The following is a 22,871-nucleotide window of genomic DNA, read 5'->3' on the forward strand; positions in this document are numbered from 1 at the left end:
CAGGAAGACTGCATGTGGGGTGGAGATGGGGTTTATGGGAACTTGGGATGAACACTTTCGGCCGTTGATCTCTCTTTTCACCCTGCCTCGCCCACGATAATCTGCATTCGGCATCTCTTTAAGAAAACTGCAACTTTAGTATAAAATTTTCTGGACATCGCAAAATTTTCTTTCGATTCGTCCCGACATCGCTTACAAATGTCCATACCTATTGTTAGCCTTATCTTTAAGAAATCATTTTTCTTATAATTAACCCATTTGGTACCATTCGGTTAATATCTAAGATAATACGATATTCATCGTGTGTCTAAAGAATTTGCTATCGGATCGGATATCTAAAGAGTATCCTATTTGTTACATCCACAACCAGTTTTAAAAATAACGTTACATAGATATACAAGTTTTATAATACGTGATAGTAGAAAAATTGTTATTCCAAACAGTATCAATCTGTTCTGTATAGAATTGAAGAGCACAAATGATTTGCCCGGATATTACAAACAAAACATAATAAGCGCACACACGTCTACTCATTTGATGTTGTGAAGATATCCAAGAGATATAATATGGACCTCCGAGTCTACTATTTGACATCGCTGCAACGTTGTTTGGCGGGCCCTTTGGATACATGACAGATATCCATACAATGTTAATTGGATTTACATGCATATTACACGGATATTATATGTTAACGCCGACAATATTGCCTGGATGCTGTTTGAATATTGATTGCTGCTTGGGAATTCTTCCGACCCTTGCGCGATTGTGCGATTACTTAAAAATCTTATTATCATTCTTCACAAATAAAAACCTCCCTCCAAATGATGGTGTTAAGCAAATTTTGAGTGAATAAATCAAGAATTTTTTTATTATCATTCCGAATTTTATTTATTACAACTACTAATCCATCTAGATAATTTTTTCCCCTAAAGGAATAATCGAATGCTCGTTAATGTTTCATGCGCTAATATTTGTAGGTATATTTTATAATGGAACTAGCTGACCCGGCGAACTACGTACCGCCTAACAATCAATGAACTTACAGTTTAGTTACCCCATATATAAATCAAGAGCGGCAGTATCGTTTAAAATCAAGTTTAATTTATTATAATAAAATAAGGATACAAATTCAATAAAACTACGTAAATGAGTATCAAAATAACTTTAGAAATTTTGGGCACTGTGGTTTTATAAAGCAGTTAATGAAATAAAAATTATACGCATTCAGTTGTTGGCTATTTGTGTTCATCATCACTGGTCAACAATCCTAGGATTAGTTTGTCTGTTGCGTACACTTGGCCCGTTCACGGGGCAGGTTAACACAACGCCAGACCGACGCTTGACTGAGACTCAAAATCGTCTAAGAAAAGCCCCTATGAAGTAGCATTCGTATCAAACGACTTTAGGCGCGCCAGTTGTAGTATCTCTGTTTGGAAAAAAATGCACTGCGTAAACGTGCTGCATGCGTAAACGCACCACGTTGTGCCCTAAACATTCGGGTTTAATGTCTTGCGTCAAGCACCTTCTGATAAACAACAGTTTTTGTTTTGTTATCAGACGCAAGATAAAGCGGATGAAGCTAAATAAATATAGCGAAGCGAAGCAATGACGCAGCGTGGGGGTTTTTGGGGGTTAAACCCCCCCCCCCATCCAAGAGCTCAGAGAATTTTTTTATAAAAACTTTTGTTACTAATATTAGGAGGACGGTTGAGTAACAAACAAAACATATTTAACTATTCACACAGCCGCAAAACCCACTATTTTGAACCATTTGTCTTAAAAATTGACTGGGGGAGGGCCCCCACACCTGTTACTTAAATTAGCGAGTTTTCTATACCCTACAGAACCGCAGTATTAGCTGCGCCTAAAACCCCCCTATCCTTAATTCCTAGCTGCGCCCTTGAAGCAAAGGAAGAAATACAACGGATGATTTACCGATTCGTAAACATAACAAGTTTAATTGACCATGAGAAAATCATGGGTTTTCATTAGCACATAAGCACAAACATCACACAAACTGAAAGACTGACCATGCGATTTGTTAATCGTCATCATGAATGCAACACGAATTGGAAATTGAATACGTTTAAGCTCAAAAGGGCATATAAGTTGGGGTCATGGAATCTTCGGAATGAGAACTTCCTCATCTTTGAATTTTCCTTGAGTAAAGTCGCGTGAATCGCATCAATTATCAATTTTTTTAAATCACCAAACGCGTTCCGTTGGATAGTTTTGGTTGGTTTAGGTTTCGAAAGATCATGAAAAGAGAGCCTACATTTAGTTGTAAATCGTGCCTTGGTTAAGCCAAGTACGTCCAAGGATTAAAAATATTCAGGTAGATACTTAATGATATCGTCTTCGTTTGTTACACAGTTAAAAGATTTGAATTCATTCTAGGCCGTCAAAAACGTTCGCTCAATCAGCCTTTTTTGATTTTTTTAGCTATCAATCATATTCTGGAACACTTTGTTGATGAATTCACCTTCCGATGAAACTAATTTGCAAACATTCCGCGGAAGTGAAATCAAACTACTCGATTCCTCCACAGGAACACGGACATTACCGTTTGTCAACAATTGCTTGGAGATTTGTTTACAAACACGGTAATGGAGAGTCAACTCGAGCTGGGCTTACAATTAGCTCGAATTAAATTTTTAAATGCAATTTCAATATTTTGAATATATTTAGTAATTAAAATGTTATATATGCTACGAAGTTTAGTTAATAAAGTAGTAAAAACAAATAATTTAATTTGTAGTTTTGACCGACTTATCAATTGTTGTTGCGTTACTAACTCCTAAAAACATATCACTAAGAAAGAGATGAATATTTTTTGTGAAATTATCCTTTTTTAATGACCTATATGTTATCCGGGGATGAGACAAATCCAAAGAGCCTAATATCATTAAAATCGGTGCAGCCGTTCTCGAATTATAAAAGTTCTAACTAACACGATTTTTGACTTTCTTTTATGTATATACTAGCTGACCCGGCGAACTTCGTACCGCCTATCAATGAACTTACAGTTTAATTACAGCATTTATAAATCAAGAGCGGCTGTGTCGTTTTTAATCACGTTTAATTTATTATAATAAAATAAGGATACAAATTCAATAAAACTACGTAAATGAGTACCAAAATTGCTTGTCAGAAAGACATTTTCTTTATTGCATCTACAGAGGGTGAATCGGAGCACGTTTACGCGGATTTTTTTCAACAAATTTTCTTACGTTTTAGCTTAAGAAATTTTGGGCATTGTGGTTTAATAAAGCAGTTCATGAAATAACAATTATACGCATTCAGTTGTTGGCTATTTGCGTTATTAGCTGTAAAAAAATGTTTTTAGGTCCAAGTCTGTTGCATACACTTGGCCCATTCAGGGGGCAGGTTGACACGACCCCAGACCGACGCTTGACTGATGCTCAAAATCGTGCAAGAAAAGCCCCTATGAAGCAGCATTCGCATTAAATGACTTAAGGCGCGCCGGTTTTAGTATCTCTGTTCGGAAAAAATGCACTGCGTAAACGTACTGCATGCGTAAACGCACCACGGTGAGCCCTACACATTCGGGTTTAATGTCTTGCGTCAAGCACCTTCTGAGAAACAACAGTTTTTGTTTTGTTATCAGGCGCAAGATGAAGCGGATGAAACTAAATAAATATAGCGAAGCAAAGCAGTGACGCAGCGAGGGGAGGTTTTGGGGGATAAACCCCCCCCAAGAGCTTAGAGAATTTTTTTATGAAAGATTTTGTTATTAATATTTGGGGGACGGATGACTAACAAACAAAACATATTTAACTATTCACACAGCCACAAAACCCACTATTTTGAACCATTTATCTTAAAAAATGTCTGGGGGAAGTGCCCCCACACTTCCCGCTTACCTTAGCGAGTTTTCTATACCCTACAGACCCGTGGTATTAGCTGCGCCCAAAACCCCCTATCCTAGCTACGCACTTGAAGCGAAGGAAGAAATACAGAGGATGGTTTATCGACTCGTGAACATAGCACGCTAAATTGACCATGAGAAAATCATGGGTTTTCATTAGCACATGAGCACAAACAACACAAAAACTGAAAGAATGACCATGCGATTTTTTAATCGTTATCACAAATGCAACACGAATTGTAAATTGAATACATTTAAGCTCAAAAGGGCATATGAGTTGAGATCATGGAATCTACGGAATGAGGACTTCCTAACCTTTGAATTTTCCTTTGAGTAAAGTTGCGTGAATCACATTCATCACCAATTTTTTTAATGACCAAACACGTTCCGTTGGATAGTTATGGTTGGTTTAGGCTTCGAAAGATCATGAGTACAGAAACTACATTTCTCTGTAAATCGTGCCTTGGTAAGCCAGGTACGTCCCAGGACTTAAAATATTCAGATAGATAGTTGGTGATTTCGTCTTCGTTTGTTACACATTTAAAAGATTCGAATCCATGCAGAGTACGAACTATTTGAATTTACCTCGTTTTAGTCACCCACATCTTCGTTCTTGCTCTCTAAATCAACCATCTTTGATTCTTTTGGTGATCAATCATATTCTGGAACTCTTTGTTGATGAGCTCACTGAAACTAATTTGCAATCATTCCAAGGAAATGAGTTAAAACTACTCGATTCCTCGACAGGAACACGGACATTACCGTTTGTCAACAATTGCTTGGAGATTTGTTTACAAACACGGTAGTGAAGTGTCAACTCGAGCTGGGCCACGGCTGGGCTTACAATCAGCTCGAATTAAATTTTTAAAATGTAATTTCAATTTTTTTAATATTTTGAATATATTTAGTAATTAAAATGTTATATTGTTACTAAATTCAGTTATTAAAGTGGTAAAAACAAAAAAAATTATTTAATTTATAGTTTTGAACGACTTATCAATTGTTGTGTTACTATAACTCCTAAAAGCATGCCCATAGGAAAGAGATGAATTTTTTTTGTGAAATTATCCTTTTTTAAATGGCCTATATGTTAACCCCGCCTGAGACGAATCCAAAGAACCAAATCTCATTGAAATCGGTGCAGCCGTTCTCGAGTTATAAGTGTTCTAACTAACACGATTTTCGACTTTCTTTTATATATATAGATATTGTGATTCAAGCATTGTGATTCAGGAAATTGGAATTTTAATTAGATAAAGGAAAATATTTTATTGATAATGAAAAATTATCTTCTGAAACTGTGCTATGAGTATGAATTTCTATTTCCAAAGAATACCTAGCATTAGAACTTTAATTATACTATATTTTATTTTTATAAACGTAAGTGATGAAGAAAGTCATCCATTTTTTGGCTTAGTTTTGATAAAGAGGATTTTTTCACTAGAGGTTTGGAATTATTAATGGACCACCTAAGGATGGACAATGTTTATGATTTTGCGAGCAACGGAGACCGTAGGATTCCTCGTATAAAAATAAGGCGTTACATCTATTGACAAAGCAATAAAATCCATGAATGAATGAATAGCGATTACCTTTTTCCTTTCCTATCTAACCAATTAAATAAATTATGTATTATCCGATATTTTTTTTCTCATTCAAAACATCATTCGGCTCTACCAGGAATCAAAGCGATTAGGTCTAAGTCCAAGTATATTTCTCGTTGTTGTTTTCCGCAGTTCCCAGCTTTGCAGGTGTCTCCTGGGCGTTTCGTTTAGTAATGTTGCAGGCAGACTAGTTGATCACGTTTTACAGATTAAAAGAGTCATTGCATAATAATACTGGACAGGGAATTAGGGGATAGTGATATGGTTGAGGGCAGATTTGGGGAGGCGGTGTTTTGGTTTCAGCGGAGGTTTGTAGTCCCAAAGATTTTTTAACAGTGCATTATTTGTTTCATCAAATGTGAGGGCAAATTTTTTAGAGCAGATTTTAGTTTCGCTAGAATAGGAGTAATTTTGAGATCCTTTCTGATGTTTTGGTTCAGGATAAACCAAGGCGCGCCAACCGATTAGGTACGTTACCAGTTACACCACCAAGACATTCATCACTTATTTGTGCTTTCCTTCAGTTATCCTTCTATCTGATATATTTGCAAAACATTTCGCTTTGCTTCATCTTCTTCTATAAAAATTTATGGAATGGCCTTCACAATTCTATTTATCCTTCAAGTTTGGCTGCTATAACCATTTTTAACCTTTTTACTTAGGACACATTTTGCGCGTGTCATTATCCTTTACTTGATTAAGAATGCCATGATTGATGATGATACTTGATTAAGAATGCATTTTCCTTTAATGTTTAAGAAAAGAAGATGGAGAAGCAAAGAGGAATATGTTTCCTTGGGAGTTTCTCTCTTCGCGCTCATACGTGGCATCCTCGGTCATCTCCATTTCCCGTTTCTGCTGATACGTCTGCCTCGTGGACTAGGTCATTCAACACCTGGTTATTAGACATTCTCGGAACGCGGAATTGCTCTCCACCGTATTATTAGTATATTTAATATTAATTATATATTACACGTATGTGTTTGGTTTTAACTTTTTTCTTTGTGTATTGAACTTCTATGCGGTACAATTTTCCAAAGGACCTCAACTGTGAATAGCGATTATGTGAATGTAGATATTAGTAGATGTGGATATAGCTTATCAAAATACTATTTCTGTAATATGTATATTCCTAATTTTTCTCCCCTCAAAAATGTCAACTATACACTATTCGACAATCGTGTATTCTTGCTAAAAATTTTACAGTCTCGAACGCGTTGATATCAACGCATTCTGCTATTTCGTTTTATCATTTACTGTATGAGAATTGTTTTCAATGCTGTTTGTCATTCATTGGACACTACTTTAAACCGTCAAGGAACCCTCATTAAGAGATAGCGAATGCCTAAACAGGTCTTTGTTCTATCTATTTACTCTTAATATTTCCCTTTTTAGTGCAAAAACAGCATAATTTTATCTAGATTCTAAATCTTAATAACAAATGGAATTGTTTGTCTATCAGATCTGCCTTATTTGGAAATTAAAAAAGAAAACTATTTATTTGTCTAAAAACCCAATGCGTAATTAATCCAAATGAGAATGGAAAGTTTATAGTTTTGAGCGTCTTCAAGATGGAGTAGATTCTCGCAACTACGGAAGTTGTTTTCTGATGTGAATTTATGTGTGTGAATCAACAATTCTGAAAATATTTCCCTGGGAACACTTACAATTGGCATTTTCCTCCCATTATCATAGCCTTTAACAGCCCATTATCATTGCCTTTTGAATACGCGTTGAAATACGGAGGAGAAAAGTGCCCGTTAGCTCTGACTCTTGAGTAGAGGTTAAGCATTATGTGGGAGATGACCTTTGAGAAAATATTTGGTGAAGGGAGGGGTAAAAGACTTGTACAGTCCTGATGTGGTAGATTACTAACTCAGCAAGCATCAGTGTTGTTAGCCGAGACTCAACGTGGAAAGTTGTGGATATGTTGTATATATAATATAATAATAATAATAATTTTATTACTCTTATTATTTTTATTACTCTTAATAATTTTATTACTCTTATTACTTATATTACTTATTATTTTTATTAATTAAAATATAGTCTCATATTAATAATTAATATGAGACTATATTTTACCATAGGTACAAGAGAGAAAGTGGAAGTGGACGTAAACAATTTGTTAAGGACGAAAAAAATACTATCCCACATTGAGCTCTGATAAATGGAGACTAACGTTTAGAAAAAAAAACTGCTGATCCGTTACTGATGCTTAATCATCGAGCTATTTGTGAATGGAGGTTTTGTATCTTGGATATTCACTGAAACATATTTTTGGAATTAATTTAGGGTATTGGTGTACACCGTGAATTGATAATGAAATTAGAATTTTAAGAGCCCAGAGAAAAAAGAACTAATTTTGCATCCTTGACATGGAATTTTTCACTCATTGAAAGTGAAAATTAATTTTTAAAATGTGTATTGGGGAGGATGAGTTAATTGAAATTGTATTAAGGCTGAGAAAACAAGCCAGTTATGATGTAAATTTTCAATAAAATTAGAGGGAATTTTCAACTCAATGTTTTAATTTTTCTAGTGTATATATGCTAGGTTCTACCAGTTCATTGCTACTCTTGCAGAGCAAGCAGATTTTTAATTATTGAATTTGTAATTAGTATGAAGATCTCTTTATCACGACTGTCGTTTCACTGGGGTATCTATGATATCAATTTCTGCCTACTTGCTTATAGGCTTATCTCCCTATAACGAGAATTAGAAAAGACCTAACGTTTATCTTGATATTGAGCTGATATCAGTTGCAGTGCCCAGCAGAGTATATACTTCAATTTATTTAATTTTTCAACCAATTTTCGAGCCCTGTTTTAATACCAGAATTTTATATCAATCCAATCATTCGTATCCCTTAACTTCCAGGTATTGAAATAACTATAAAGCACTTTATATTAATCATGATCTTAATCAGTAATTGGTTGGCGATATTATTCTGATTTTCAAAGGAAAATGACGACAAAGGTCAAGTGAAAGTGCGAAAGTCTATAAGTATGATGAGTTAACTTTTAAGAGTGAACATATTGAGAATCAAAATCTGTAATTCGTTTTAATGCTAAGATGAATTGTATGAAATCTGATTTCGTTATAAAAAGGAGGGCTTGATTCAATGTCATATTAAATGTATTATATGATAAAGTAAGAAGTAATGAGAGAACGTGTAGGTTATGGGGTTAAAATATTGGATGTTAGAGAGTTGAAGTTTATTCAGGAAGGCATCTCTCATGTGATGAAAATTTTCTTTTCTTAAACCTTTCCCTTTTAACCCTTTTTAGATGGAAGAGTTATGCGAACCAAAAAAGACTCTGCGTTGGATGGTCGAAAGTGAAATGGCCCTGAAGCCTCACCTTTTTCCTTCCTTCCGCTACCTTCTCGCCACATTTTCTTCCTAGCGCGGCCGCTGGAAGAAATGGCAAAGGGCACCGCGGGTTTCGAACATCCCCATTCCTTTTCTTCGTATGGTCTGGACGGAAAGAAAGTGGATGCCGTTCTCAGAACATCACCCTTGTGTTATTTATTTTGTCTTTCACTCTCTTCTTTCTCCAACGAAGATATTTTATCTTCGCCGATAATGGAGCAACCACCTTCACCGTGTGGTCTTAAATAAGATACCGTCTCTTGTGTGGTAAAAGAAAAAGATAGGTACAGGTGGTACACTCCCTTGGCAACAGAATAGATGTCCAGAAGAAACTTTCTATGTAGTAGTTGTCATTCTCACCTTCATCGAAGACTCTTATAACTTATTTGGTGCTTTAGTAATTTTTTTTCATGCGAACAGTTCTGAACCAATCTCTATTGATGGACGATATTACATTTATGTTTATAAAAATATGAGTAACTTTCAGATTTTAACATTTTATACACGAATACTCCCTTTTGCCATATACTTCTTTGCTCTATTGAAAAACATTTTCATTTTCGGTCATATTGAGTTACATGGTCAAGGCGTGAAATATCCCTGATACGGCGTATAATGCTGTTTTGTGGTTTCTATAACCTGTATAGTCGACATTTAGGTATGTGTGACATTACCAGAGAACAATAATGTAGTACACGGGGACTCAACAAGGTATTTGCTAGTTTAAGTCTCAGTAGAGGTGTACGAGAGTATGAAAATGGGGTAATCAGAGCAACAAAACTTTTTTTTTAGAAAAATATGCATTTTTTCCTCTCCAGGTTAGGGTTTATTTTATAATCATCCTGATATAATTTATTTTCTCTGCGTATTCTATGCCTAAATTTTGAACTTGAATCTTTTGCAGTATCTCGATGTTTAGGAATTTTAGAATCTTAGCTTTACCTATAATTATAGGTGCTGTTTTAAAATTATTCGGATCAGCGTGAGGTGGTGGTGGATGACACTGGTTACCTAAGTTGTTGAGTTGAGGTAAATTAGGAACTTGGGTTATCCTTCTAACATTGATGCCGTAAAAGAATTTCGGTTTGTAGAGTAAATTAAGCATATTTAAATCTTTAATTATGTTAAAATGGTAACCTGAAGTCTGTGAAATTGGTCCATTTATTGTTAACTTATTTAGCGATCCTATTATGCACCCTAGTGACTTTCGAAGGAAAAATGGCGAGAGAGATTGAGTGAAAGTGCTGAAGCCCGTAGGAATGATCAATCAATTTTTATGAACAAGTATAATGAAATTCAGCATCTATTAGCCATTTTATTATAAATATGACGCCTGTTTTTATTATTGAAACGCTTTAATTTAACGCATGCTTCAATATCATATGGATAGTTTAACATCATATAGCAAGAGAAGATCGGTTGTGAGAGAACGCGTAGGCCAGGGGGTTAAATTGTTGGTCGGTGGAGAGTTGACGGTTATAAGGCTTGAACTTGCGTTTCTTTTACATCATCATTCTTTTACATTAGATGCTTTTTAAGAATTAACTTCTGAAGAAATGGTTTTGTGATCAAGTTAAGTTACGAAGCATTTATTACCTGCATGACTACTTGTGACTTGCTTCTTTTTTTGAAAGCACACTTTGATTGGTTATTTAAATACTGCCTGCTGAAATCTTGAAATTGATAATTGGGTAAAAATTGAATGTCATCGTTTGCATTTCCCCAAGCGCTTCCAGTACGACGAAATGTTGGTAGATTCGATAGTATCCCTCATTACTTCATTCTGTATTGTTACTCACCATTAATGGAGGAAACTTTTTTGTGAATACGTTTGCCTACTCGGAATGGAATATATCTTATTAAGCTAATAGTTGTCGTAGTCCGCCACATAGTTTCAATTGGAATAGAATAGAATGAGTAGATTCAATTTGGTCAAGGGAGATAAAAAGGCTTTAAAACGTTGAAAACGTCGACATTTTACATGGAGTTAAAAAGGTATGACCTAATTAGCAATGGGTAACAAAATAAATAGAAATTAATTTTCACTTGATGCATGAAATTCCAAATGATATACACTTTCAAAACTAATACTTCAAAGTGTTTCATCTCACCAATTCATTACTACAAAAATATGCATGAGATTCCAAAAAAAAAACAAGCACTTTTAAAACGTATACTTCAAAAAGATATTTTCATTTTTATGGAATATAAATAGGTGTATTTTAAAGCTTTTGATTGCCATGATGTTTTTAAACCCTGCGGAATCGAATTCCATACATTAGTAGAGCTTACTTAGACATACCTATGGAAGATAGTAGTTCATGACACTGAATGGTGAGTTTTTTATTCCTTCAATTTATACCATTATCCGGATTATCTAAGTATGGTTTAAAAATATAAGAGGAAGTTTCAGATTTTAGCAATTTGTACATGAATACTCCCACTCACCATATTATCCTTTGCTCTATGTTTAGAAATTTTCATTTTTGGTAATTCCCAAAAATTTTAAGCCTTTAAAACTTAGAAATATTCGTGTTTCGTTCTTCCCAGGTAAGTGTTTTGTTTATAATCCACCCTACATAATATATTTTGTATTTTTATTCTATGCCTACATTTTGAACTTGAATCTTTAACATATTCTCTACGTGTTTGAATTTTAGAATTTCAGCACAACCTACTATAAAATTTTTGGGCTAAGATTTATGAAAATTTCTGAGGTATATTCACGCATAAAGGGTATGTATCATTAATTCTTGCAATTGAGGTTAAATCACATTGCGACCGCAATCGATAAATATCTGTAGGTCGACCATATACAAATTTGCTGTGGAGTATGTTATCCGGAAGATTTTGATGGTTAATAACAAAGAGCAATGGCCCATGTATTGACCATTTGGGTACACCGTGTTTGACAGCAAGTAATTTCGAGCGATAAATTTTTTTGCTGTCATACACCGCTTGCAAACGCTGGCGTAAGTACGAGTGGAACCAATGTAAAACAGAAGTGTATGGCTTCATATTAGGCAGTCACCCTACGAGCTTATTGTGGATTTATTTTAGAGATATTTCTATTTATAGTGTGCGTTTTATATCACCATTATTTTAATTTGCATGCTTTATTAAGATGAGTCAACTTATTCCAATCGTGTATCAACAAGAGTGATGGACGAAGCAATTTTCAAGTGCAGGATTGATTGCATTCTGTGACGCGTTAATGCGTACTTATCTCAACTTTTAACCACTTCGTGAAATAAGGCTCATGGCATAAAATATGGCCGTCATTGCCGATGAATTGGGCATTCACATGTACTTTTTTAAAATTGAGAATATAATTCGCTTTTCAAAGAAACACCGCCTATAGGGTGGGGTCATTGTGAAGGGTGAATAAGGAAGTGCGTCCGAAAGTAAGCGTTTGAAGATGCCCCCTTCCTACTCCTCTGGATGCTTGAGTGGGATGGGATGCTTTGGCACGAAGAAAGTGTGAGCGACATTTATCCGGGACAATATCCCTCCGTAGGTTTTCTGCCTGTATAAAAGGGGAAGGCATAGTCTTCGAACTTCACACTCAGTCCTTGAGACACGGTGAGGGATACACATTCTCCAGTCAAGGAAACTCAAAATGAAGGCTTTTGTAAGTATTTTCGCGAAAAAATAGACAATTGTCATGCTTGATTATTGATGCATTTTCTATCAAAATACTCTATGTCGAGTAAAACCTGTTCTAGAGTAATTTGCGTAAAGCATAACATCAAGTAAGGATCAAGTAATTGTTTGAGAATCACTCAAACCATAGTAATTCCTATTATTTCTTTAAAAATTCCAAAACTATGCAAAGCATTACAATTTTTCCCGAAGAAACAATGTTATATGTGTCTGACTTTGTCCAATATAACCATATTTAGTGAGTTCCTTATACTCGGAATTATTCAATTACGCGCTCATGCTTAAAAATAGTGTTTTAGATAATATGTTCGGCATAGCTTCTGTAAAAGTTAAGAAGCATGAAGCTCTTATCCCTGTTAAAGTGGTTATTTAATTAATCCCTAATGTATGAGCGTAAACACTAAATTTGTGTTATAATTAAGTTGACTTACTCATGACTTAATCATCTGTAAATGCGAAAGTCATTCGTTGAATTCGAGTGATATTCGTATGCTCATCTACAAGTCGGAAGAGAATAATCAATTATTCCCTAAATTTGGGGGAGCCTTAGAAGACATTACTGAAAAAGTTTCTAATTTGACACCAATTTTTTTTCTGCAGATGCTTATAGCCCTATTGGCGGCTTGCAAAATTCTTTATGTTGAGTAAAACTTTCCAGACTAACTTGCAAAAATTTTCTATCCGGATGCTTTGAATAAAAATATTGCGGTGCTAAAATTTATTAATGTTATATACCTATCTTTGTCATTAGTCGGAACAAAATAAAATATTACTCTCAAAATTTAGGAGGGAGAGCCATAGAGAAAATTGCTAACGAAACGTTTCTAATATGATACGCTTTTTTTCTGCAGATGCTAATAGTCCTATTGGCGGCTGCAGTCGTCGCGAAAGACACCGCGGGCGGAAATTTGCAGAAGAAGGACAAGCGAGGGATATATGGAGAACCAGGGGGGTTAGGCGGGGCTGGTGGCATAGGAATAGCAAATGGAGGAGGGCTGTACAGCGGAACCGGAGGTGGATACGGTCTAGGCGGAGGAATCGGAGTTGGACTCGCTAATGGTGCCGGAATAGGGAGTGGTATCAGCAGTGGCATCGGACTCGGAAGTAGCGCTGGATACGGTAGCAGCATTGGATACGGTAGCGGAATCGGACTCGGAAGTAGCGCTGGATACGGTAGCGGCATTGGATACGGCAGCGGCATCGGACTCGGAAGTAGCGCTGGATACGGTAGCGGCATTGGATACGGCAGCGGCATCGGACTCGGAAGTAGCGCTGGATACGGTAGCGGCATTGGATACGGCAGCGGCATCGGACTCGGAAGTAGCGTCGGCTACGGTAGCGGTATCGGATTCGGTAGCAGTTACGGCGGTGGAGCGTTGGTTGGTGGTGTAGTCGGTGGATCCGTTGCAGCCGCTCCCGTAGTCCAAACGGTGACCGTCAATCGCCCGTACGCAGTTCCACACCCCGTTCCTGTCCCTTACAATCGACCAGTCCCCGTACCAGTCCCTCAGCCATACGCTGTTACCGTCCCTAGGCCTTATCCAGTATCCGTTCCTCACCCGGTCCCCGTACGTGTCGACAGACCAGTCCCCGTAGCCGTCCCCAGACCTTATCCCGTCAGCGTCCCGCACCCAGTCCCTGTAGCCGTCCCGAGGCCTTACCCCGTAGCCGTCCCTCATCCCGTCCCCGTGCAAGTCCCCAGACCCGTTGCCGTCCCCGTTCCTCACCCTGTCTCTGTCCCCACGCCTGTCGTCGTTAATGGCGGTGCATCCGTCGTATCTGGAGGAATATCTTCCGTCTCCAGCGGCTCCTACGGAATCGGCTCTGCATCTCTTGGAGGATATGGTGTGGGTGCCATCGGGAGCGGTACGTTTGGAGCCTCATCTTTGGTTGGAGGAGGAAGTTTATCTTCCTTTAGCAACGGCGGTGGATACGGCGCAGGCTACGGTGGCAGCTATGGGGGCGGTTACGGAGGCAGCTATGGAGGTGGATACGGTAGTAGCTACGGAGGAAGCTCAATTGGAGGAGGAATCGTTGCAGGAGGTGCGGTAGGAGGAAGCTCAGTAGGTGGAATAATCAAGGAACATTCCTATCAATCATACGGAGGTGGTATCAGCGGAGGGAGCAAGTATGGAAGTTCGAAGTGGTAGTGCGAGGACTCATTGTTAAGTTTCAATTTATCCTTTGCCATTGTCTTTCCAGTTCATCATTGAGTGTAAAATTCCAATGACGTGATGTAGCTTTACATTGTTTATTTTGTTAGCTGCTTTTTCTATGTTACCATTTTAATCACAATATCATTGTAAAGTGTTTGGAAATAAAACATAAAATCTATTATCAAATATTTTTTCTCCTTTTTAAAAATATATATTTTGTGATAGGCTACCTTTTTGATAGTTTTCAAATTATATACCTCACATTTGAAGGGGAGCACCCGTTCATTCAGCATTTGATGAGTATGAGTAAAACCGTGGACAAAATCTAGAAACTTGTGGTAATGCAAATAGAAGTTTAAAATTAAATATTAATATTTGTAGATCCATTTTTAATTACTTTAGTTTATGCATAACCATAGGGTTTTGCTACCGTGAACAAATTAAGTTGGCATATTTTACTCCATCAAAAGATTTCGCAGCAACATTACATTTATTCATTCTCTAATGGGAAATATAGTATCCATTAGAACTTTTAATGCAAGACTGCAATTTACTGGAACAAAATTCAATCTATCAAGGAAGAATAATTGGAGATCTTGGAGGAATATTTTTTGACAGCAAGTAAAGTAATTTCTCCTTTAAAGAAGCTATTTCGTGCCCTAGATAAGGAAAAGAGGCTAGGCAAGACTCAGTAAGCCCTGTTTAGGCTAGGTGGAAAGACTCATTTGCCTAGCCTAACTTACGGTTGCGCGCGTTTTAGGCTAACGTATCATTAGTTACCTTTTTTAACCGAGCGATTTTGTTCTACAATTGTAATCATTAATATGATTTGACCCGAATTCATACATTTTTCAGTTTCCCTTTATTTTTAGGCTTAGATTTATGGAATACTAATGTTCAATATAGTTTTATACCTATTTTAGGATAATTATTTCTGAGCTTAGCTACTTTTCTATCAGGAACATAGATGCAGGAATAGAAGGATCAAAAACTTTGCTATTTCCACATAGTAATTTATTGACACCGGCCATGGTTTCGTTAAAGAGTAACATTATCAAGGTGATAGTAATTTATTGACACCGACCATGGTTTGGTTACAGAGTAACATTATCAAGTTATCACCTTGATAATGTTACTCTTTAACGAAACCATGGCCGGTGTCAATAAATTACTATGTGGAAATAGCAAAGTTGCTGATCCTTCTAATCCTGCGATTATGGATTTCAACCAAGTTACGCCCGCTACTATTACCTATAGGAACATAGATGTCGGTAGAGAGCATAGAATGAGTTTCCAAAATAATTTTTCAAGTTATGAAAAACGTTTCGAAGATCTAGTATAAATAAGCGATTTAGGACAGCATGGCGCATTGGTGGGCATTTATCTACCTTCCAGAACGGTTATTTTTTTGGGAAGCTAGTTTATGTTGGAAGTGCAGGACTCACGAATAGTGTAACGTCATAGCAAGGATTAATTTCTCATGCATTCCCGCCTAATCAATTCATACCCTCCACTGGGATTTCGGTTGTTTAATAATCACAATCCATCCAAATATATAATTATTTTCTTCATGGCCCTCCTAAACGAAGGACGGGATATATTATTTATCGTACACAAGGATAAAGATAAATTCTAAATTATTTTAGACACTTGCTAGAATGAATATAGCTTAATTTCCTCACCATTACCTTCACCGTTGTAAGTAAAGATTCGGAATTTTTTTCTAAATGCCTCGTGTCAACCAACCTTATGGTTGAACCAGTGAGTGAGTGAGGCTACTTCATTCCTCCCTCTCGCTCTTTCATCCTTAGTTAACTCCTTATTTTGTTTATTCTAATCAATACATTGTGGGATTTTAACTTACATTTCTCAAGAGACCTATCACTCTCCTACTTATTTCACTTGCTGATATGGATGTTGATATTTCATTATTACCCACTGACGGCTAAGAAAATTATCATTTTAATTATCTACCTTCTGTGTCCTCAGTAGTCTCCAAGTGACTTCTCACCAATCATAGGCAATTTTCCCTCCTTTGGCAATACGGTGGTTTCCTTTTCTTTTTTTATTCCCTAAATCGAAAGAATATTTCTCCTGGAGTACGCATTTCACACTTTTAGATTTTTAGATGACGATATCTATTTTTAGCGATTAAATGAAAAGTGAAAAATTTCAAGCGCGCGAAAACGCGACGGCTAAGTATTAATGCCGGGAAAAGCCCGTGAGACGTCATTCTGGTTACCGCTGCCGCAAATTGAGGTGATCTTGGGGCGACGAAATGTGCGCCGCTAGGCGCAGGCTGCTAGCAGGTAGCGCTTGGCTTCATTATGGATTATTAATACCTTCTCAAACGAAGGAAACTTTCCGTCCATTGGCAGTTTTAATAGGTGATTATTAAGACATGTTTCCCCGAGCTCTGTGCCTCATGCATGCATTGGTAATCTCAGACGATGTAAAACTCCTATCTACTCGTATAGAAACTAGGTCCCTGTGACGTCACGTGGAGTGGCATCGCAAGGCCTTTTTCAAATGCGGTTAAAATTGACCATTGCCATTCGCCTAAACTGGGATTTCTAAAACCAAATAATTTGTATATTATGAATACACTAATGGTGGGTAATGAATCACAATCAATGCCTTTCGTTTTCTTTGATGAGGGAAATTACCCTATTCTCTTGAATCTGATATAATTCTCATAATAATTTCGTAGAATAGCTCAAATATTCAAAACAAAGTTGCAATAGAATTTAACCTTATAAACAGATGCAAAAATATTAAATAATTAAAAACGTATTTTTCATTTCAATCTAAACTTGCCGTCCGGTAAATCTATTACTTTACAATACCAGTATTAAGTTTCTGCAGGTAACCTGTTGAGCGCTCATTGTTTTTAATTTACTCCCAGTCTTTTGCTATCAATACTATTTAAATGAAAATCTCAATTAATTAACTTTCTTTATGCTGGAGTAATCTCATTCACACATTTTCTCTCTTCTCACCGTAAGGTTTTTTTTAGTTCTTTCGCTCCTAGTTTTTGTTGTTGTATGGTATATCATGTTCATTCTCATTTTTACCGCTCTCGTACCTCTTTTGAGCTGTGGGTTCCTTTTTTCCCCTCATGGGCATTCAAGCGCTTCCTTTTGCTGCTACTGTTTCCACGCACTTTCTCATCCCCCGCTTATTATATATTTTTTAAATTTATTTCTCAACAACGCCATAATTTCCCAGAAGTGCTAAAGAGTTTGTGATTGGTTTCATCAGGGGTTTAGGTTTTTATAAAATATGATTGAAAAAGTTATTTAGTCATCGTTTCGTAAATTGTACTTCCATCTTCAGGGCTAAAAATTGTATGGCTAAGTGGGATGAATTTTTGATAAATACCTGTACTACTGACAAAATAATTTTACCATAAAAAAGTGGTCCAGAAATCTGCCAAATTGATAATATTTGCTTTCGTCGATTGTTTTTTTCTTGGACATTTCTGCTGCCAATGATTTCGATACGAAATATTTGGTATGTATCTTTAGTTTTACAATTCTTTATGGTATGACATTGAATACAATTAAGAATTAAACCTGAGCAACTTCTTCTCATAGTTACTTTTATATCCTTTGACTACTCAATGGTAATATTTGAGTATCTTATTTCATTTATATATTGCGTTTATCATGTACGTTATTTTTGATAAAAATTAGTAAAAATGTATTGATAACCCTCAGGTATTTTATCTAGCATTGTTATGTCTTTCTTATTGTTTTACATTCAAAACACTATAATTCTGCTCCTCATCGTTTCTAGTTAGTTGAATTTTGGCCTAAAAAATAATGAAATCTTGAACTCCTCAACGCTTTCGCCTTTGCATTAGTTTCAGAATTCAAATAACGCGGAAATCCTTGACTTTTATTTCAGTGAGCCATTTGTGGTTTTTATGTCCTCAGATGAAATATTCTGCGTTTTATTTGAGGCTTATAGGTTCAAACTATTTTATTTTCTTGTTTAGTTCTTAAGTTAAAAGAGTGATTACACATTTTATGTAATGATAGCGAAATTTTTTTCACCACTTAGTGTTCTTTCAGTGGTGTCTTTCTTCACGTCTCGCTTTTGCCATATTTCGCCTTCTTGAAAATTTCCCCATGCGGTGTAGTGAATGGTTCTGGCTGCGTATTGAGCTGGTTGTACTTCCTAATATTTCCTAATGTTATGTTTTAACCGTATCTTTGCACGATTGTTTTGCTTTTGTTTTCGTTAGTTAGAGTTTTTACTTTGCGCTATGGATTCCTATTTTTCTGTCGTATTCCTTTACGCTCAGGCTAAGATGTCTTAAATACTAACCTTTCATGTAGTTTGTTGATTGATGATGTTGTTAGTGGATATTATGTACATATACTGCTGTAAAGTATGTATTTTCTATTTGTGTTCCATGTTACATTTTGCCGTCTTCGTAGGTGTAGGGATAGAGCATTTATACAAAGTGGTGGTGGAGAATCCATGGTAAAATATTGAAAGAGTGCATGGTTTTTTGAGCTTTCTTTATTAGATTAGAAAGTCATTTTACATTTGGATGGTTGATAACGTAATGAAGAGAACATAAATCTTAGGAAAGCTTTGTAAGCATGAAAGACCTCATCTTTGGACGATATAAAGTTCCAGATCTAACGGCACCTCACAATATAATAATAACAAAATCACTCATCTGCTCCTATAAACAGTTCACCACTTGCCGGCGCCGTACTTGTAGGCTCCCGTGATTCCTCCCACGCCGTGATTTTTGAAGATGGCTCCTGTTGTTCCACCGATGGCTCCGTTGTACCCACCGCCGTAACCGTACCCTCCAGCGTATCCGACCGAGCCTAGACTTCCCGCACCAATCAGCGAGGATCCCCCGATGATTCCGTGACCGCCGATGCCGCCAACCCCGAAACCGTCCAAGGACCCTGACGAGATGCCGAGGGTGGAGCCGGAGAGGACACCGGAAGAAATTCCAGTCGCGAACCCGGTGTTGATTCCGCTGTTAACGACGACCGGTGTGGGGACGGGGACTGGGTGAGGTACGGGGACTGCTACGGGCCTAGGTACCGAAACGGGGACTGGATGGGGGACGGCCACGGGGTAAGGCCTGGGGACAGATACTGGAACTGGGTGGGGAACGGAGACGGGGTACGGCTTTGGGACGGATACTGGAACTGGCCTGTTGACGGTGACTGGGACAGGGTGAGGGACGGACACCGGGTAGGGTCTAGGGACGGAGACGGCGTACGGCTGGGGAACGGGGACGGGAACAGGGCGGTTGACTGGGACGGGTACGGGAACGGGATGGGGTACTGCTACTGGACGTGTCACGGTCACCGTATGGACCTGGGGAGCAGCAGCCACACCACCGCCGACGATTCCTCCGCTGTACAATCCTCCGGAGATGCCACTGCCGAGACCGATGCCACTGCCGAGACCGATGCCACTTCCAAGTCCGTAGCCGCTACCGATTCCGTAGCTGCTACCGATTCCGTAGGAGCCTCCGAGTCCATAGCCGCTGCCCAGGCCGTAGGTACTGCCGAGTCCGTATGTACTACCGATTCCTATGCCGCTGCCCACGCCGTAGGTATTGCCGATGCTTCCGATACTTCCCAGTCCGTAGCCGTTTCCGTATCCGTATGATCCTCCATACCCACCTCCCAGGCCATAAGATCCGATACTGCTTCCCACGCCGATAGAGCCCACAGCGCCGCCTATGGAACCTATTCCACCGATGTCTCCAATTGCCCCGGATCCAATGACGCCTCTCTTGTCCTTCTTCTGCGACTCGCTCCCGGCATCTTTAGCGAGAACCGCTGTCGCCAAGAAGACTAGTAAGATCTGAGAAATGGAAAATAAAGTTTTGTTTTATACTTCAAGGGATTAATGGTTTTAAATTTTGGTTACATGATATGTATCAAAATGAAAATTGTTAATGAATAATAAAATTATTCGCCTAATGATTTCCAGCTCACGTTTATTCACTATTATCTCATATGTATTCCAACTTTATATAGCGTCATGTGACATCAAATAATAGGCTTTTCGTTTGAATAGCTTTACAAGTAATGGACTTTAAAAATTAGAAAAGTAATGCCTCACCTTAATATGAACCATAATTTGAATTGAAAACTCGATGAAATGAAAATGCGTAAAAAGGTGTAAAATTCTAAGCTATTTGTGCGCTGGAAATGTTAAAATATAAGTTGCTTGAAAATGCGGTCTCAGATTAGATAAGCGCGAAAAGAATGATGAATTTTAGTAAATTGTAATAACTTCAAGCCTTTACTGTTAAATACGGAGAGCGCTAGCTTTGAATAAATTTTGAGCAATGTATATGATTTTTGTGAAGCATGAATTTGTAAAAGTTTTGAAAAAAATTGACATTTATGAAATTTTTAAAGAGATTATTTGCACAAGTTTTTAAATACTTTCTGCGAGTAATCTTCCAGTTTTTGTTCTACAAAACCTGAAATACGTTGACCGTTTAAGTTAAATGTGAGAAATGGAGCCTATGAAGTTTGGTGCATTCAGTAATGAGGAGATGAGTTTGAAAATTCCTTGCGGAATAGATCACTAGATTAAACAACACCGACTAAAAGTGCAGTACCAGGGAATGCGTGCCTTCTTTTTAGAAAATTATGTGAGTACAAATTATAACTCGGCACTACGTCAACTTAGGAGTCCTAAATCCTTTCGAACGAAGGATGTATCAGAAGCAGATACTTACATAGGCCTTCATCGTATCCTTGCTCACGTCTGGGCAGGTGTGGACTGTTGGAGGACTCCTTGGATGAGTGTGACTCTTGTGGTCGATGCTCCTCCCTTATATACATCGTTGGCAACCCCTCTGGTTCGGCGGTATTGTCACAAGGGAGGTTTTCGCTTCCACTTTTCCGCCCCGCTTCGTGGTGGTCCATTGCTCCACACCCCTTCGCCCCGGCTCGGGAGCATCCGGGGGGAGGAAGTTAACATCTTCGCCAATTCTTTCGGCCACCGCGACCCCGCCCCGAAGTGTGCTCAACTCGCCCCATCCCCTTGCTCTTCCTTCTAAGAGCCCACGCCTCTCCCCCGGCTTCTCTCCTCATCATAATTTTTACTCTCGAAGCGAAAGAGAGAGTCGCGGATAAATGCCTCTTGAATGTGTAACATTGGATGTGCGCGTGGTATCCTTTCTCCCGGGGTGCGTCACTTCTCTCTTCCACGTGAACTTTGTTGGATTTCAGCGACTTGATGTACAGCTAAGACATACGGTATTTTTTTTTTTGCGAGGGAAAAGTTCTGGGAATTCCCGTCCTTCAAGGATAGGGTGTTAAGATGCGTTTTTACAATCGGATTTCTTTTGCATATTTTTGTGCTCTTTGGCGAAAGTGGACACGCATTGACTGTGGAATTGGTCTTGATGCCTAAATCTCAATAAAATTGTTTCAATTTTTAAAGAAAATGGATTTAAGGCTTTCATAAATGATGGATTAATTTATAAAATTACGTTTCGTTGCCATAACCTGAAATAGCATCGATAGTAATAATGTTCATGAAATTCCCGAAAGAATAATGTTCCCTCCCGTAAAAAATCTGTACCCAGTTGATCTGATTCTTTACCGGATATTAAAGATGAAAGGCTAGTTTTTTACATTTAAAAATTTTCAGCAATTACTTTATGAATATTTAAATGACAATACCAGTTTTTTCTAATATTATTATACTATTTTTTAAGCTCGGACCGATGTGTGGGAATCTAAAAGCATTAATTTTTTCCCATCACTGTATTTTCAAATGATCATTAATTTTAATGCATTAAGATTTATGATCACTGATCATCTAAAATATGTATTTTAAGATTTTTGGCATTTTTTTCTCTTTAAGTTGTTAATTGTGTTGGAGTGTTTGCTTGAAGTTAAATAGTTACTAGTTACCGCAGATTTAGAAAAAGATTTCGAAAGCATACTTTTATCATTTCAATATTTGTTAAAGGGTTTAAATAATTTTATTGGTAGTTTCACAGTCAAATGTAAGGAGTATTTTCTATTTAATTCTCATATATTTTTTAATTTATAGCTCTGTAGCATTACCCAATTTATCTTTGTGATACGAATGCAAACGACATAAAGGGAAAATTGCAATTAATTTGCTTAATTTTTTACCAATAAAACTGATAAAAAGAGAATAAAGGTGCA

At 37.4% G+C, this 22,871-nt stretch overlaps 2 protein-coding genes across 2 annotated transcripts; one reads left to right on the forward strand and one right to left on the reverse strand.

Annotated features, from left to right (window-relative positions):
* The first annotated feature begins 12,409 nt into the window (after positions 1-12,409).
* On the forward strand, positions 12,410-14,866 carry LOC124153819 (glycine-rich cell wall structural protein-like). The gene is made up of 2 exons (XM_046527191.1): positions 12,410-12,497; positions 13,381-14,866. The coding sequence occupies exons 1-2, from the start codon at positions 12,486-12,488 to the stop codon at positions 14,677-14,679; spliced, it is 1,311 nt and encodes a 436-aa protein (XP_046383147.1). The 5' UTR covers positions 12,410-12,485; the 3' UTR covers positions 14,680-14,866.
* A 4,436-nt stretch (positions 14,867-19,302) lies between these two features.
* LOC124153820 (glycine-rich cell wall structural protein 1-like) lies at positions 19,303-21,489 on the reverse strand. Its single transcript, XM_046527192.1, has 2 exons — positions 21,425-21,489; positions 19,303-20,535 (listed from the first exon to the last, which is right to left on the reverse strand). The coding sequence occupies exons 1-2, from the start codon at positions 21,434-21,436 to the stop codon at positions 19,396-19,398; spliced, it is 1,152 nt and encodes a 383-aa protein (XP_046383148.1). The 5' UTR covers positions 21,437-21,489; the 3' UTR covers positions 19,303-19,395.
* Positions 21,490-22,871: the final 1,382 nt, after the last annotated feature.

Source organism: Ischnura elegans, chromosome 2 (genome assembly GCF_921293095.1).
Source record: "Ischnura elegans chromosome 2, ioIscEleg1.1, whole genome shotgun sequence".
In the NCBI taxonomy this organism is placed as follows: domain Eukaryota; kingdom Metazoa; phylum Arthropoda; class Insecta; order Odonata; family Coenagrionidae; genus Ischnura; species Ischnura elegans.